This window comes from Podarcis erhardii (genome assembly GCF_964252035.2).
Source record: "Podarcis erhardii genome assembly, chromosome: 1".
Taxonomy (NCBI): Eukaryota; Metazoa; Chordata; class Lepidosauria; order Squamata; family Lacertidae; genus Podarcis; species Podarcis erhardii.
The window spans coordinates 14,675,227-14,692,118 of record NC_138497.1 but is presented as its reverse complement, the minus strand read 5'-3'; the positions used below and the strand labels follow the sequence as shown (position 1 = coordinate 14,692,118).

At 43.6% G+C, this 16,892-nt stretch overlaps 1 protein-coding gene across 8 annotated transcripts in view; it reads right to left on the bottom strand.

Annotated features, from left to right (window-relative positions):
- PPP1R13B (protein phosphatase 1 regulatory subunit 13B) overlaps nt 1-16,892 on the bottom strand; it is a 73,773-nt gene that overhangs the window by 3,707 nt on the left and 53,174 nt on the right. For 6 of the 8 annotated variants that reach the window (XM_081858931.1, XM_081858929.1, XM_081858928.1 and 3 more), the window contains 12 exons: nt 16,477-16,578; nt 15,253-15,427; nt 12,783-12,979; nt 11,644-11,808; nt 10,783-10,963; nt 8,685-8,840; nt 5,580-5,746; nt 4,848-5,349; nt 1,983-2,743; nt 1,039-1,176; nt 810-943; nt 505-671 (listed from right to left, as the gene is read on the bottom strand). In XM_081858931.1, the coding sequence (XP_081715057.1) occupies nt 505-671; nt 810-943; nt 1,039-1,176; nt 1,983-2,743; nt 4,848-5,349; nt 5,580-5,746; nt 8,685-8,840; nt 10,783-10,963; nt 11,644-11,808; nt 12,783-12,979; nt 15,253-15,427; nt 16,477-16,578 (2,845 nt within the window). The remainder of the gene's footprint in view (nt 1-504; nt 672-809; nt 944-1,038; nt 1,177-1,982; nt 2,744-4,847; nt 5,350-5,579; nt 5,747-8,684; nt 8,841-10,782; nt 10,964-11,643; nt 11,809-12,782; nt 12,980-15,252; nt 15,428-16,476; nt 16,579-16,892) is intronic. The other 2 variants (XM_081858927.1, XM_081858932.1) reach the window with 2 other exon arrangements.

Here is a 16,892-nt window from a genome sequence, read left to right as displayed (position 1 = left end):
CTCCAAAGCAGGCTAAATATGAGTCACAGCTCATGGGAGAAAGGCAGTCATTTCCTAAAGCCAGACATGGGAACATTTGAAGATGTTCTCCACTCTTCTACCCACTCACATACACAGTGTTCCCACTAACAGCACACAGAATTCCTCAAATCAATGAAGAATACAACCTATATTACCTTAGTTTCCACCCCTTTATCATCTGATTTAGTGAGCAAACTAGCCACACGGTGTATGTCACACTTTCTTAATTTGATACCTCATTTGCCTCTCCACAACAACAGCTGGTATTCTAACATTATTGTTGTTTTGGTGTACTTGGAATCTGCTGTAAGCTGCCTTGAGGATCAGCTGGCTGAAAGGTGCTGCATAAATCTTCACACAAAATCGAATACACACTTTTCATTGTAAAGTAAGCAATGCCATACTTCTAGATCCTGGAACAAGTGAGGAAGGACAAATTCAAGCAAAGTTCTGAAATCTCAAGTTATAGAACCTGAAACTTACCATACAGAAACTGGGAACACTGAATATAACCTTCCTCCATTTCCTCACACTTGTCTGCTGCAGTTTCTATGTCACTTATGGTTGAAGCAAAAATTGCTGCTCCAGATTCAACAAGTAGCTTGCAGAGATGAACGCTGTTGCAAGAGGCAGCACAGTGCAAAGGAGTCCTGAAAACAAAGCAAAAGACTCAACGTCAAGTGAGACAAAACGTGCCCTCGTTCCTGTGAAGATGGATTTGCACTAGTAACTGGTTACTAGCTTTTGTTGGCACCCAACAGAAGTGTGTGCTCGACTTGGTCTCTTACCATCCATCACTGTCTGCTGCATTCACATTGACACCAAAATCCAACAGGAACTTAACTATGTGATGATGGCCAGCACACACTGCATTGTGCAGAGGAGTGATTCCTTCATCATTAGGTTTGCTGGGGTCATCCACCTAAGTTGGGGGAAAACAAGGACTGACTGCATGAACTTAAATATTTTCCACCATCAAAACATAACATAGGTGAGTAACAATATTTCCAAGTTTACCTCGTATATGATCCTTTGGACCAGGTCAAACTCTCCCTCCAAAGAGGCATCCAGCAGCAAAGCCAAGGGATTGAACTTGACCCTCAAGCTGTGGCCAGTTCTCTCCGAATTGGGTTTCTTCAGGTTGGTCCTTTTGGTCTGAGTAAAAAGGCAACCCTGAGTTTCAAACTGCATCAGTATCAGAACATTGTGAACTGCAGTCTATCATAGACAAATTTATCCTGTTTTAAACTTTTGTTTTCTGGAACTAGTAGAAACATGAGAACTGCCCCAACTTTGTCTCTAGCTTTTCTTTAATGCTCATAATATCTAGATAATCGCCACTACTTGTTTTCCTAATGTAACTGAAAGGGAGCCCGCTTGGTGTATTCCCATAGGACAATAGTCTTTAATATTTTCAGACCCAATATTTACAGCTTTTAACTGTACATGTCCTGCTCTCTCCCTTTTACTTATAAATGTTTGGTGCTGGTGGCTGAGGACCAAGGCCTTAAAAGACAGGCCTGCACAACTTTAAGCTGAATGGAGCCCACCAGCAGCTCGATGAACCTTTTGTTTTGTCTGCCTGCCTGGGAATTCAAAACCAAGGTTATCAAGAACTTGGCAGGTCACAATGCGACTGTTACACTGCTTTCAGCTTTGTGGATCTAAGTGCACTTCACCAAAATACACATTGCAGGCACAGTCAAATCTTGCTTCTGTACTTGCCTGACTTGCCCTATGTAACACTTTTGTCCTACATCCAAGACATAGGTTAGACTTATTGGCCATTTGTTTGGGAAAAATTTAGAATATACTAAGAAAGTTGTATGGGGGGGGGGGTTGGACTTGCTGTACACACTCAACCTAAAGTGGATTCAAAGTTTTGCAGATTCCACGATGTGGCATAGCACTGCTTAGGCCCCCCTCCCCCAGATCACACTGGTTTTGGCGCAGTATCTTACCGCGGGAAGTGGAGGAGGAGGAAGAGCAGGTGGCGGCTGCATTTCCTCTTCTTCTGGGGAATCTGCCTCTGGGGTTGGACTAGGTGGCCGCTCAATAGAAGGGGCTACAGCAGGGTTGTTGTTGTTGTTATCATCCTCCGTTGTCTCGGGCATTTGATTTGTGTTTTCTTCACTGATCAACTCCTCAGTTGCAGGAGAAGGTAGTTCGTTATCATTGGCATCTGATGAAGGCTCATCAGGAAGAGGAGCTGTCGGGGGCACAGCTACGGGCTCCTCAATATTGCCATTGGTGTTTGTGTTCCCATTGTCAACATCTGCCAAGGTGCCTATGAAGTCCTGTGAGTTGCTTGGCTGATAAAAAGGGGCACCTTCTATTCCTCCGGCCAGGGTATTAAAGCGCTGGTACAATAGCTTCTGAATGTTTGGCCCACTGGGGCCTTCTGGTTCAGTGATGGAACTCCGCTTCTTCAAGGGCCTGGGAGCATTGGCCAGTTTCCTGCGAAGGGCTTCCAAATCAGCATCACTTTGGTAGCGAAGGGGCGAATGCACAATGGGCGTGAGCTTGGTGGGGCTGAGGGGGCGAGGGATGTTTTCTACGTTGCTGTTATCACCAGAGGGTGGGATGTTTTCCAGTTCTTGATCTTTTTCACTATACTCGTTGGGAGGTTGAGGCTGTGATGGATTGGCAGGCAAAGAGCTGTGAAGGAATGGCAACGGCGAAGGGGAAGTCGAACCGGACTGTACAACAGGCTTCCCATAAACTGAGAAGAAAAAGTAGCAGTTAGGGATGGGTCTAAATTAACATGGAGTAACTTGTCAAAAGTTTTGTTTGTTGTTTTAAAAATCATATAAAAATTAATGGTGACAGTTGTCAATTTTGTAGCTTCAAATGCATGAGAAAACTACTTAAAAGCAACTCATCTTTCTAACAATTATGGACATTTTCATGCAGTTATAAAGCAGTCATAAAAGTGGGGAAGATTTGGAAGGGAGGTCATGGTTCTTGGGTATAGATATCTAAAAAAGGAAGGACATACAGCACTAAAAAGCCTAAACATCTCTAATGTGTAGCATTCCTTGCAAGTCAGCCCCTTTATGAAATATAGATATGATGTGCTTTAAATAGCAAGCAAAAGAGAACAAGGAGTAGCACACCAAAGGTGCCCACTAAGCTACAGATACAGTGACAGCAAACTGCTGGGAAATGAAAAACAACATTCTGTTATGATATCTCAAATATACTTGAGGACATCCGTGGCTTCAAGAAATAATACAAGATATTTCACCATTTTGTTGCATTTATCCATTTCCAACATGAAGTTATTAGTGGCGAGTTGACATTTCTTAGTTCTCTTATCAACAGTAATTTTCAACATAAATGCATAGAATGTAAATCCCTCACTAGCCCCCTCTAATGTTTGCAGAGGTCAATCATATTCCCTCTCACATTGTGACTAGACAGGTCAAGTGGGTTTTAATCCTATGTCTTTTAGCATTATATTAATACCTCCATGTCTCTTCTGGAAATGCTAATAAACCTAGTGTTAACTTCACTCCCCCCAATCACTCATGTAAATATTGGGTTGTAGTCGATATTAGTCCTACTCAGAGTAGACCCACTGAAATTAATGAACAGGGCTATCTCAGGTTCACTAATTTCAGTGAGTTGAGATTAGTTGGAAACAACTCATTCAATAAAACAGGCCCCCAAAGTAATCCTTGAGATGGTTGCAGAAGTGGCTCACAGTGGCGTAGCGTGGGTTGTCAGCACCCGGGGCAAGGCAAGTAATTTGTGGCCCCTGCAGTGAGAGAGAGTGAATGAGCCAGGTAGGGGCAGAGAGGTGTGAGCACGCCCCCCCCCCGATGTTGCGCCCGGTGCGGCCGGCCCCCCCTGCACCCCCCACACTACGCCACTGGTGGCTCATCAGGTGAGACAGAATCACATCACTATTTCCCCAGCAGGTATGTTGCTGCCAATTAGAGAGAAGGAAAGGGGAGAGGTCTGCACAGTATGGGTGCACTGGCGGGGACACTGAATTAGCTCTCCAGTGTGTATGCACTGCGCTGACTCTGACGCCTCACCCCTCTCCTTCTTGGTAAGCAGCAGTGACAAACATGCTGAGAATCTAGCTTTGCAGCTCCACCCCAACCGGTTCAAATATGTCCCCTTAACAACTGTCTTTGAAGCAAATATTGTTCAGCACCTCAGACCTGTCACGCTGTAGAGAGGAAGAGCACAAGCCCCAATTTTAGATTTGTAGCAAAGCATAACCCACTTCTGCCTCCCAGTTAGATGCAATGCTGCAAACCTGTAATATACAGTCATCTGTAAAGAAATCCTGGGTTAGCAGAATGCCCAAGCTCTTTTCTACCATTTGAAATAAACAGCACTTTTTTTAGCAAAGATCTAATTTACATCAACGCGGGTTGCGCTGTGGGTAAAACCTCAGCGCCTAGGGCTTGCCGATCGCATGGTCGGCGGTTCGAATCCCCGCGGCGGGGTGAGCTCCCGTCTTTCGGTCCCAGCTCCTGCCCACCTAGCAGTTCAAAAGCACCCCTAAGTGCAAGTAGATAAATAGGTACCGCTTTATAGCGGGAAGGTAAACGGCATTTCCGTGTGCTGCACTGGTGCTGGCTCGCCAGAGCAGCTTCGTCACGCTGGCCATGTGACCCGGAAGTGTCTACGGACAGCGCTGGCCCCCGGCCTCTTAAGTGAGATGAGCGCACAACCCTAGAGTCGGACACGACTGGCCCGTACAGGCAGGGGTACCTTTTCATTTTTAATTTACATCAAACCTAATTTAACTCCTGTAAGTATCGAGCAGCTCTTAAACAGAAGAGAGATGCAACAGCAAATTATTCTACCTGCTTTAACGGACTTGTTCAGGGTATTGTATACAGCCTGCTGATAGTTCTTTGGTGGCGTCGCTTGCTGAAGGTACATGGAATAGATGGAACTGGAGTTCACGGTTTGGGGCCCTTTCCTGGGAGACTGGGGCCTTGAGCCTTTGTCAGCTAAGAAAGGCCTGATGGCCACAGTTAAGGGGAGATCAGGCCTGCCATCGCCACCTGGAAATAATGGGGCGCCAGAAGGTTGATATGTGGGGCTTGGAGGCACAGATATTCTCTGCTGTATTTGTTGCGAGGAGCTTGGCTGATGAACGCTGCTGGCTGGTGGTAACGGAACAGGTCTTTGCCGGCTTGCTGCTGTAGAGCCTGGTCTTGGGAGGCTGCCATCTTTTCGCCTTTCAAGGGAATTGGTAGAACCTGTTCCCAACGGAATGGAGCTTGGGTAGGTCCCATAGTTCTGGGGCAACTGCTTACTTGCTCCAGGGATGGTAGGTGGTACTTTCCCTATATCAAGACCCTGTGGAGGGGAAAACAGAAGAAGTGTCTGAAAAGCTGAGAAGGCTGTTCTTCTATCCTATATAGAAAACAAATCCCTTTTTAACACATATCTCATGGATGAAGTACACAAAATCCTGCCAGAGAGGCCCATAGCCCATACAGAAATGTTGTACACAAACATGCAAAACACCATGAATTTTTGCTACTGTATGCAGCAAGGGGGTGGGGGTAGAAGTGATAAAAACTCACCAGCTTATCAGTACTTCCTAATGAAGAAGACAAAGGCTGACTTGATATCGTTCCTTGTTTTAAACCAGCGTCCATGCTGGATTCCTTCCAGTCTGCATTGGAGATTTGTGGCGGCTTCACCACAGGAACAGGACTCTGCTTAACTGCTGACCAGGTTCCCTCGTTAGCTGGCAACAAAGGAAAATGTTTATGAAATGGTTACTGGTGCCCACACATTTGTATAAAGAGAATATGAAATTGTGAATGGAAGATAGTGCAGAATAATTCAGATTAAGAAAATCAGAGTAGGATTAGAGATGCCAACAATCAGTTAAATGTGTTTAATCTAAAATAATGTTTATTAATGTATTTTATTATGAAATTTCCACCCAGCCTATCTGTACTAGGTTCCGAAGGTGGCCAAGACCGATAAAGCATATATGCAATAAAGGATATTAAATCACAAGCTTATACATAAGGCCAAAGAAGCGACTGGTAACCTGTTTAGAGCTCTGAGTACTGTTTTGAGTTTAGTGAGATTTCATTATTTTAGGGATACATTCATAGATTTCTGCTGGCTCTAGAAAAGGCCGCACAATAAAGATTCTCACAACTGGATATCGCCCATGTATTTCTGTAAGTTGGTCTGAGCCCACAGGATGGGAAAATTATAATAAAATACATTAAGACTAAACATTCCATTTCAATTCAAACTGAATTCTACAGATGTATTGTGCTGAAAGATAATTCATTATCTTAATCTAAAGATGCCTTTTGATTTCTGATTCGAATTAAGATAATTGAGAATGCATTGTGGTTTGCAACATACAGTTCATAAACTGCTGTTTTTTGTTTCCTGAATGCCACGAAGAGCTGCCTTCAGGGCCAACATCAAGATCTGACACTGTCCATGACCTTCTATTATTATCATCATCTGGGGTAGTACAAAGAATCAGAAAGTCAAGTGAAGATATTATCTCCCCAACACACCCCGACATCATGCCCACCTGGAAAATAAGAAGAAACTTTCTAAATGTGAATTTTGATATAGATTATATGAAAAAACCACCCCAATTGAGCAAATGCATGCCATATTCATAAGCACAGCAGTCAAGCAAATGTACTGAGAACCAGATAGATCTGCTGCTCGTGTGTTATTTTCCTCTTTTTGTAGGGGGATAGCAGAAACTAGAAAGGTGGCTATGGAAATAACTGGTTTGTATCCATGCATTTAATGTATCCTCTTCAAGCGAGAAATTGACTTTGAATATCAGAATACTTTGACACAAACCCAGAAGCTAAAAAAATTTTTTAAAAAATTTTTTGAAGCAAAACAGCACCTGAAGAGGATGCCAACTTCCTGAATTAACTTTTAATGAAATTTGTCTAAAGTAATGGTTACTCTTAGAACAAAAAAATGCTCTTTCTCATACATGCCGTAAAAAGCTTCTTTTGTAACAACGTTTCCAATTTGTGCATCTCAATTTCCATAATTTCAAGAACAGCAAGAACCCAGTATTATATAAAAGTTATAACCAGAGATAAGAGGCCTGATTTGAAACACTTGATACAGTTAGTAGCAAGCAGAAATAAAGCATTTAATCTGAAAATAAACATTTGGTACAAAACTCGCTCTATTTTTTTCTAGGAGGCTATTTCATGAAATAGTGTGCCTGAGAGGTCTGATCCCCACCCCCCATAATATCTCTCTCTCTCTCTCTCTCTCTCTCTCTCTCTCTCTCTCTCTTTCTCTCTCTCTCTCACACACACACACCCCAATGCTAAATAACCAACTGCTTTTGAAATTGCCTTTGGTTTAAAACATGCCTTGCTGCATGGCATGCAGTGGGGTCTGCTGTTCAAGAAAACAATACCAAAGCCACCTTGAGCATGCAGAATTATTTGTATGATTCTTGGAAACCTGGGGTCCACAGCGGAACATGCACACTTCATTTTATTTCTGTTTCTATTTCAAAACTGCCCCGCCAACTTCCTCGTTAAACTATTCAGAATTCAACAGCTGACTGAAAATCAAAGAGAGTCCCTTTGATGGTCTGCTCCCAGTGACAATCAGCAGTTTTTGTAACTACCAGTGTCAGTTCCTGTAACTACCCATCAGCTGACTGGCGGTTAAAGTGACCTTCTCTTCTCCCCCCCCCCCCCCGCATTAAGAAGATGAAAACTAAATGTTGGTGAAGTTCAATTTCAGTGGAATCTGTGCACTCATAAGTAAGTTCCACTGTGTTCCATGGAATTTATTCATTAGTGGGTGTTTTTAGGATTTTAGACCGATGATGTGAGCCTGTATAAAAAGGGCCCCTGACAGTTAAGTCCAGTCGTGAACAACTCTGGGGTTGCAGCGCTCATCTCGCTTTACTGGCCGAGGGAGCTGATGTTTGTCTGCAGACAGTTTTTCCAGGTCATGTGGCCAGCATGACTAAGCCGCTTCTGGTGAAACCAGAGCGGCGCACAAAAACGCCATTTACCTTCTCGCCGGAGTGGTACCTATACTTGCGGAGTGGTACCAGAGTGGTACCTATACTTGCACTTTGACGTGCTTTCAAACTGCTAGGTAGGCAGAAGCTGGGACCGAGCAACAGGAGCTCACCCCATCACAGGGATTCGGCAAGCCCTAGGCTCAGTGGTTAAGACCACAGCGCCACCCGCATCCTGTGAGCCTGTATATGTTTGCTCAAAAAGCCCCACTGAGTTCAATGGGACTTACTGCCAGGTACATGAGTACAGATCACAACCTAAGTAACTTGTCCACAGCCACAAAGTAAACCACCTAAGAACAAGACTAGAGAACACAAAAAACAGTACCTGCTTATGTCAAAATATATACAATGTGACCCTATGTGAACTTTCTTGACTCAAGGTACCAGCATAGTTAATTATTTGCTAGCTAAGTAGTCTGCTTTTTCTAGATACATGAAGGAGAGCATTTTAGATTTGTTCACTTGTGAAATACCCAGAAAACAATGAAACACACACACATGCTTCTATTGACAATATATAGACACAGTTCTAAAAATTCCTGTTTAATATGCATCTGTGTGCCAAAGCTCAGATGACCATATTAAAAATGGGATTTCTTAGCTTGCCAAAGGTCTTCTACAGACTCACAGTGCAGGATCTCAGAAAGAGTAGAAGCTGAATGGATGATATTGTGAACAGCAGACTGAAGAGAGGGAGGTGACAGAATAGGATCCACTATAATGTCTAAATCAGAAATCTTCCAGGGACCTGGAAATTTTTTCACACACCCATAGTCTGTATCTACTGGAGACGACCAGATCCAGTCACACAGTAAAAGAAAAAAGGGAAAAAAATAGGATGTGGAAAACAATTATAACATAAATGACAAGAGAGAGATTAAAACGTAAAAGAGAACAGGAAAATGTACAGATAAAAGTATGACACTCAACATATTAAGAAAGAGCCCTCACATTGTGTCTCAAACAAAATCTGGGTAGAAAACGATTTTCAACTTAAGCTGCAGGGGAGAAAAAGTCAGTTTTTTAAAAAGAAATGCATATGTAATTTATATGACTAAAGTGCATTCTGCATATATTGTACTTGGCTGCTAGAGACAAGGGCTCATAACCAACCAAAACCAATTAGCCAGATATCCAAAATATTGTACAAGGCTAAAGCCAATGACGTATCTGGAGGCATTCTGTGTTCAGAAACTGCAAGCAGGACTTGTTTTGACTAGTTAGGTATCAACTGTTTGTTTTCAAAGATAACCTATCGAAAAGGAATCTGCAAGTTGCAGAAACCATCTACATAAATGTGTGTGAAGATGCATGTTATACTGTTTTTACATCTCCTGAAATGCTACTTATGTTAAAAGTCTGGTCTCTTGCCTCTCCATTTTCATGAGGCAGGGCAATTCTCGCCCTCCATTAAGCCTGAGCAAGAACTGGCCTGCCCTCCATTTTCCACGTGAGAAAAATAATCCCTGCCAAACCTCTGAATCCACAAATTTCAGGCTGTCTAGCAATGAGATGGGGGACCCTAGGGACTATTTATACCAGCAAAAAGTAGCTTCCTCTGACCCTTGTGAGGCTTCTAGCATACCCTCACTCGGAAAATTCCCTTTTAGGGCCAGAGCACTGTGTTGCAAGTGAAGTCGTTTAGGATCAATCAGGTTTGAGCCACAGAGTTCCTTTTTTTCAGTATTTTGTTTTGTCCAACTGCCTTCTTCTTTCCTTCTTCTACTAGAAATAAAACTTCATATACCGTATTTTTTGCTCTATAAGACTCACTTTTTCCCTCCTAAAAAGTAAGGGGGAATGTGTGTGCGTCTTATGGAGTGAATGCAGGCTGCGCAGCTATCCCAGAAGCCAGAACAGCGAGAGGGATTGCTGCTTTCACTGCGCAGCGATCCTTCTTGCTGTTCTGGCTTCTGAGATTCAGAATATTTTTTTTATTGCTTTCCTCCTCCAAAAACTAGTTGCGTCTTGTGGTCTGGTGCGTCTTATAGAGCGAAAAATACGGTAATTTGACTGTTGCAGATCTGAAGTGGGTGCATTTGCCAAGCTCAAGGATTCTAATCATCCCCCACAACCCTGGATCATTTGGGCTCATGCTAAATAAGAACAGAATTGGGGTTGTTAAGGATCAGTCAGTTGCTCTGATCTCTGGGAGAGATGGAGAACTTTTCAGCTCACTTTATGCCTTGGGTAAACTGTGAGGGATCTGGATGGGAAACACAAGAGGCTCTGTTCCTAGGATCTCAGGACTCTTAGAACTTCCTTGAGCACCCCAGATTTCTTCCCACCTGGGGGGGGGATAGCTGTGATTTCAAAGGTGGCAGCTGTTACTGGTTGGTTATTGCCCTACTCCGCAAGGCAGTTGTGCAAGGAAGGACATGAGAGGCTCTCCTGAACACTCCCCTTCTGTCACAATACTCACATCAGAATTGTTCTTCTTGCAATTAAATATGAACTTTTAATCACAGCCATACTTAATGTAGGAGTTGCAGATGGTACAACATCATACTGGCAAACCACAGAGGCATTTAATAGTAACTTTGGGACAAAGGAGAAAGCATCTCGACTCATGTTTTTGTCAAATGAGTTTGTTCAATATGAAAGTGAGCTCTGGGGGTCCTAATCCCTTCCACCTTATGGAAGGGACTGATCATCATCCCCAAAGGCAACTCCTTTGTCACCTCCTACTGTTCAAAACAATGGACTTGTTTTTGTGAACTGCTTACCAGATTTCGATCTTCCGTGAGTTGCACTAGTAGTAATAGTGAGGGACTGTGGTTTCACTGGGTCAACTGGCACAGCATAGCTGCTGGAGCTAGGAACTTGAATGTATGGCCCCACGGCTGCAACTCTGCCCGAAGCATTCAACGACGATTGAGGAGAGGATGTTCCATTTATCCGGTTTAACTAAAAAATGGCAAATCAAAGGTGTGTTAACATCAATATCAGCATGTGTCTACATATCTGCAGAATCTTTTTAAAAGGAAGAGTTATAGAAGAATTACAGTGTGCTTCTCTCCGGGGTTCAAACCCATTAGCCCTTCCTCCTCTCCTCCCTCACCCCTGGGGCATTTTCTCTTTTACGTTCATAAGCAACGTTAATAACGGTCCCGCTTCCATTTTATTATCTCTCTTTCCCAACTACTGGGAATGTGGAAAGCATTTCATCTCAGAAGGCACCAAAAAGCATCATATAATATATCCCCTTCTCCCTTTTGGTTCCATGCCATAGAGATGTAAAGTCTGCATAATATGGAACTCATGAGATTATTAGGAAATTAAGTAAGTTTCTACTGCCAATGTAATTCAGCAAACTCAATTTTGAAAAAGTTAATCAAGAGTCTACTACTCCTATCCTGGCCACCAAAGTACTCCTGTGAAGAAACTAATATTTTATCACTAAATTTCAACTCATGTCTACATGACTCCACATTCAATTTATACTCTCATATTACCGCAGCAGATTTTGGCAAAACACAAGTAATGCATTATTCACTTCTATGGGGCTAGAGGAAATGGAAACTTGATGAAGCTTGATGAGCTTTGTAGAAGTATTGAAATGTGGCCCTTTTAATAGTTTATCTTACAGGGATGTTTTCTTTTTGACGTGCCTCAACTTTTTTCTTGTATAGGCGCTCACGTAGCTCATTGATACGCTTGTCCATCATGGCAACCTCCATGTTACGCTTATTCAGAAGTTCTTTCTGCTGCTGAAGCTTGGTGTTCTGTTCCTGATTAAGCCTGTTACGAATCTATAAATAAACAGAGTGATTATCACTACTTCGGTTTGGGTTGTTTTTAAAGGTAAAAAACCTCAATAATCTGTAGAAAAAAACAGCTATGTCCTGTGTGTGCCCTCTGGAATTATTTTTCATTTAAATAGCAGAATAATTATGCTAGACAAAAAACTGCCTTTTGAAACTTAAGAGGTTTAGTGGGGAACTGCTGTATAAGAAAAAACAAGTCCAGAGCTCTATTGGGCATACAAAATTAATTGTATAGTTCTTTGGAGTCAAGCCTAGCTAGTTTAACACATGCCTAAAGACTAAAGACATCTACTTGCTTGTAAGTCCAATTTATTTCTTTCAGATATATTTCTAAGGATTGTGCTCAGGGGCATAAACTAAAATCTATATATTTCTTTGTAACCCCCTCTGACATACTTTCATTTCCCAGAAAGCACCTGTTCAGTCATGAATAAATACGGCATGCAATCAATTAACAGCGCCTAAGTAAAACATCAAAACTATATAAAGAACACTGAAAAGAAAAGCAGTAATATAAAACCTTCCTTAATTTATAAGAAATTTGGTTAGGATATGATTTCCAGTATAAAAGTCATGCTGCTGGATTTTGTCCATTTCCAAATAAAGGATGTCATCTTATAGACATTTAGCTGGGAATAAGCCCCACTGAACTCACAAAGACTTACTTCTAAGAAGATATAGTGCTTAATATGTGAATGAAACACCAACTAAAATGCCCGAATGTAATACTGCTTTTCTTTCTTAGAAGAGGGATGAAAGGAAAATATTTATTCAATTGCTTTCAGTGGTAATGGGGAGTCATGACCAACTGGCAGCCTGGATATGGCCCTGAAACAATTTTACTTGGTCCCTTGAAACTGCTACGTTTTAATTGAGATGCATTTTAACTGACACTAAATAGAAGAAAGCCCCAGTTTTGTTCATTGGCACTATGTAAAATGCATGTCATGATTGTTTACCTGTAGCTCTTGGTATAATTTTTTTAATTCTACAGCGGCAGGCCCTGTCACCTGTCCATTGTAAGACTGGAACCCATTCAGCTTCCCTTTTCTCAGGTCCTCTAGCTGTTGAGTAAGCTGGTCCACCTTTAACACTGCAGCTTGTAACTCTTGTTGCTTTTCCTGGAAGATGGCACTGATATGTTCAATTTCAGTGGCTGCAATTAAAATGGAGAATGAATGCAAACACATAGAAACAGAAATGAGCATGAGGCCATAAGCAACACTGTTCAAATATTTTCTCGGAGCTGCTGCAGAATGAAGCTTATAAGCAAAATAATTTGGGCCAAAGGAACCAACTCCTAGGAGCCATTGGGGCTTTGGCCCCCACAATAAAATATTTGAGGGGAATGTTCCCCCAGGTTGACGGGCATTGCCATTGAAATGTGCAAGCACCACATCATTTGATCGATTATACGGGGTGGGGCTTACCTGACCCCATATTTTATTCGAGTTGGCACCCCTGGTGGGGGCAAAGGAAAATGGTGTGGTTGATTCTGTCTGGATAAGGCTATTAAGTGGTCATGCCTAAATTGCTGGAGTTTGAAGTGCAGCAAGCAGAAGGCAGTGCTCTGCTGATCAGATCTAGCACAAGCCAATTGCAGGGACACAATTGAATGCCTCATGCCATGAGTTTCCTGGTTAATATTCCAGAATCCCTGAAACATTAAGATATGAGGGGTCAATTAATTTCTGTTCCTTACAATCAGCACATTATATAAGCAATTCACATTAATAAGATTTCAGACTGATATTAATCTGTTTTAGTATTTCAACTTTTGTATGTGTTTTTTTTTAAAGTAGGGCTGTTTTATCTTTTGCAAACTGCTTGGAGGTTTTTTACAACCAAGCAGTGTATAAATTTTATGAAATAAATAAATAGCAAACGCGAGAGTCTGGGAATGCTGAAAAGCAGTGGCGTAGCGTGGGTTGTCAGCACCCGGGGCAAGGCAAGTAATCTGCGCCCCCTAACCCGTGGATTTGCGCCCCCTAACTCTAACCCCCAGATGTTGCGCCCGCTCGCCACGTTTCTGGCGCGGCCAAAGAGTAGACGGCAGTCCACCTGTCTGCCTCTCGCCGCCTACCACTTCAGGAGGGCGTCAGGACGCGAAGCCATCAGAGGTGCCTCTGGTCACTCCCCCTGCAGGGAGAGTCAAGCAGGACCCCGCGCACCCCGCCCCCTAAAGCCTTTCCACGCTTGGTAAGGTTGGCCAGAGCAGCGCCCCCGCTCCACCCCCCCTCCCCAACGCCGGACACGTTTCCCTTCTCCAAAGAGGCAGCTCCCTGCCCCCTTCTTGGCCAGATCTTCGCCCGCCTCCAACATCTGGCATAGCCATGACTCTCTGATCGCACGTCTCTCCACCCCCGCCACAGGCACGCAGAGTGCGCCGCCCCTTATCCCCAATTTTGGCCTAAGCTGAAAAGGGCACATTGGATCACCCCTCGTCCTGGGGCCCAGCTGAGCCCCTGGGTGCCCCCACTGCCATCAGCGGGATGAAGCCTTTGGAGAAATTTCTGAAGAAGCAGGGGTCTCACTTGGCTGCCCGGGCTGGCCCCGGGAGTTGTGGGCAGCTGCCTTGCAGGCAAAACGTCTCCAAGATCCTGCTGCCCGGATTCCTCAAGGAGCCCCCCGAGGAGCCCCCCCGAAGGAGGCACAGACACTGCTGGCGATGGGTGATGGCTGGAGCTGCGGCCCCCCGATTCCTCTCTGCGCTCCCCAACATCCTTCTCCTCCGAGGAGCTGTCCCAGGCGGTGGCGGAGGAGGCGAAACCCAGCTCAGCCGGCGTAAATCCCCTTTGGAGAGAGAGAGGGGTGGAGATTCTTCCCTCCCCACCTCTGCGTCCAGCAAAGCGAGGAGCGTGCCCTTGGCCCCTGCAGGGCTTTCCCCAAGCCGACGAAGCGTCCCGGCTTGCTTGCAATCTGAATCTCTCCTGTTTCCTCCGCCAGCCCGCAGCCTCTGCCTCGTCTCCTTCGCCTTTGCCACTCCGTGCGCCCTGCGCGCGCCCTATTCGCCAGGCTGCTGCTGCTGCCGCTGCAAGCGGGAGTGAGCCAGGTAGGGGCAGAGAGCTGCGAGTGCGCCCCCCAAAATGTTGCGCCCGGTGCGGCTGGCACCCCCTGCACCCCCCACGCTACGCCACTGCTGAAAAGACATTCTGAAATGCTACAGAACGGCATGTTTCTGCTCGTGTGCCTAATGCAGGATGCTTACTACGCTGCAACATGTTCCCTTCATTATGGCAACTGGAAAAGTACACTCAAAATAGTGAAAATGGCTTCCAGAGGACTCCATGTTCTGAATGACTCATGTTAATGTTTCCCCATACAACTGGCTGACAGCAGTAGCTCAAACATATTGTTAGCCCTGGCCCCCAACCAACCTCTGGGCCAAGAACCTAAGAGCTTAAAAAAATGGGAAGAAGCCACTCGTACACAAATTGCCGTTCATAATCTTGCTGTAATCCACCTGCCCTCTCATGGCACGGATTTTTTTCAGCTTTGTCTCCTGGGTTTCCACTCGTTCTTTAAGTTTCTGAAGCTTTTCACTCTCAGACACAGACTGCTGTTGACGGCGTTCTTGCTGCTTGAGATAACGTAAACGTTGTTCCTATCAAAACAAGTAGAACATGTAATCATGCTGTCTTATTTTTAGAAAAGCATTACCAGTCACTTGCCTATTACTTCTAAACAAAACAAAACCTCAGTGTGAGTCAGCCAGTGTTTAAATTAGGAAAATCTTACCTGCATACTTCTTCAGTCTCGAAACAAATATATTAAACAACAGCATGAACTTATCTTTTAAGAACCTATTAATGTAAAGTTTTTATGTGCCTCCCAGTTGTATCCTCCAAGAAATACCAGGCCCTTCATTTCTGAAGCTACAAAATAAAATCTCTCATCTACACAAAAACAAGCTCCAGCTGAAACATTCATTCCAACACATCTGTGAAGTTTCCTGCAACTTGTACTTCCTGTTCCTCAAACACACTTCCTCCTGCAGCAAAATGGCTCCCCAACCCCCCATTACATAGTTTCCCAGAGGAAATAATGACTAGCAGAAAACTACAAACAGGCAAAGATAAGGAGATCTGGAGCAAGATAAATGTCACTTCTTTAGAATGACAGCCTATGGACTAAACAAATACGGGAAATGCTTCCTTTTTCTCCTGAGGTTTTTTTAAAACAAAAAACAAAAAAAACCCAACACTAAACTACTACTGTATAACCTAAACTCTTCTCAATTCACTTCTGTCCTCTAACTCAACAGAGACTTCACCTTGTAAATATTGTTTCTTCCATTTAAAAGCAAAATGACAGTGATATTATAACATGATTATGGTGGCGAATCACTGTATTGAACAAAACCCTGAACAAGACTTTATTACAGAAGGGTTAAGAACACTAGCACTGAAATTTTGTCTCTGCTCAAGTCAGTAGGTGGACCTCTGTTGATAACCATAAAGCCTCAATCACCGATGGACTATGTGACCCTAGACTTGAGACCTACATCTAAGGCAACATGGCATCACACACAGGATTAATGCCACATCACTTCTCAATTTGCAAATTTTCTGTACTACTGGGACTTAGAGCCTTCTGTGAAAACAGCACATTTTCTGTTCTTTCCTTCCTCTTGTTACTGGAAGTGCAGTTTACCTTGGCAACCAGCATTTGCTGCTGATTTTCAATCTGCTGCTGTTGCCTGGCAGCCATATCCTGAAGTTCTGAAAGTGTGAGTTCAACACGTGGGTTTCCAACCTGCAGAGAATAAAGAGAAGCAACATTATTCTGTCATTACACTATGTGAATGCTCATAATTTTTTTTTCACATTTTAGTTGCCATACATTAACAGTTGACCATTTTCTGCAATAAACTGTCCTTAACACAATTTGGAAAGCAGCCTGCCCTTTGCCCCTGTTCATATTCTTGAAAATATAAGTTTGCATGACAAGTGTGGTGTGGCGCACTACAGGGCTGCAGCAGAGACTGAAGCATGCCTTCATAGATGATGAACCTACCACCCTTGAAACAGGAAAATCTCATGAAGGACAGATCCCACCTTTTCTACCAA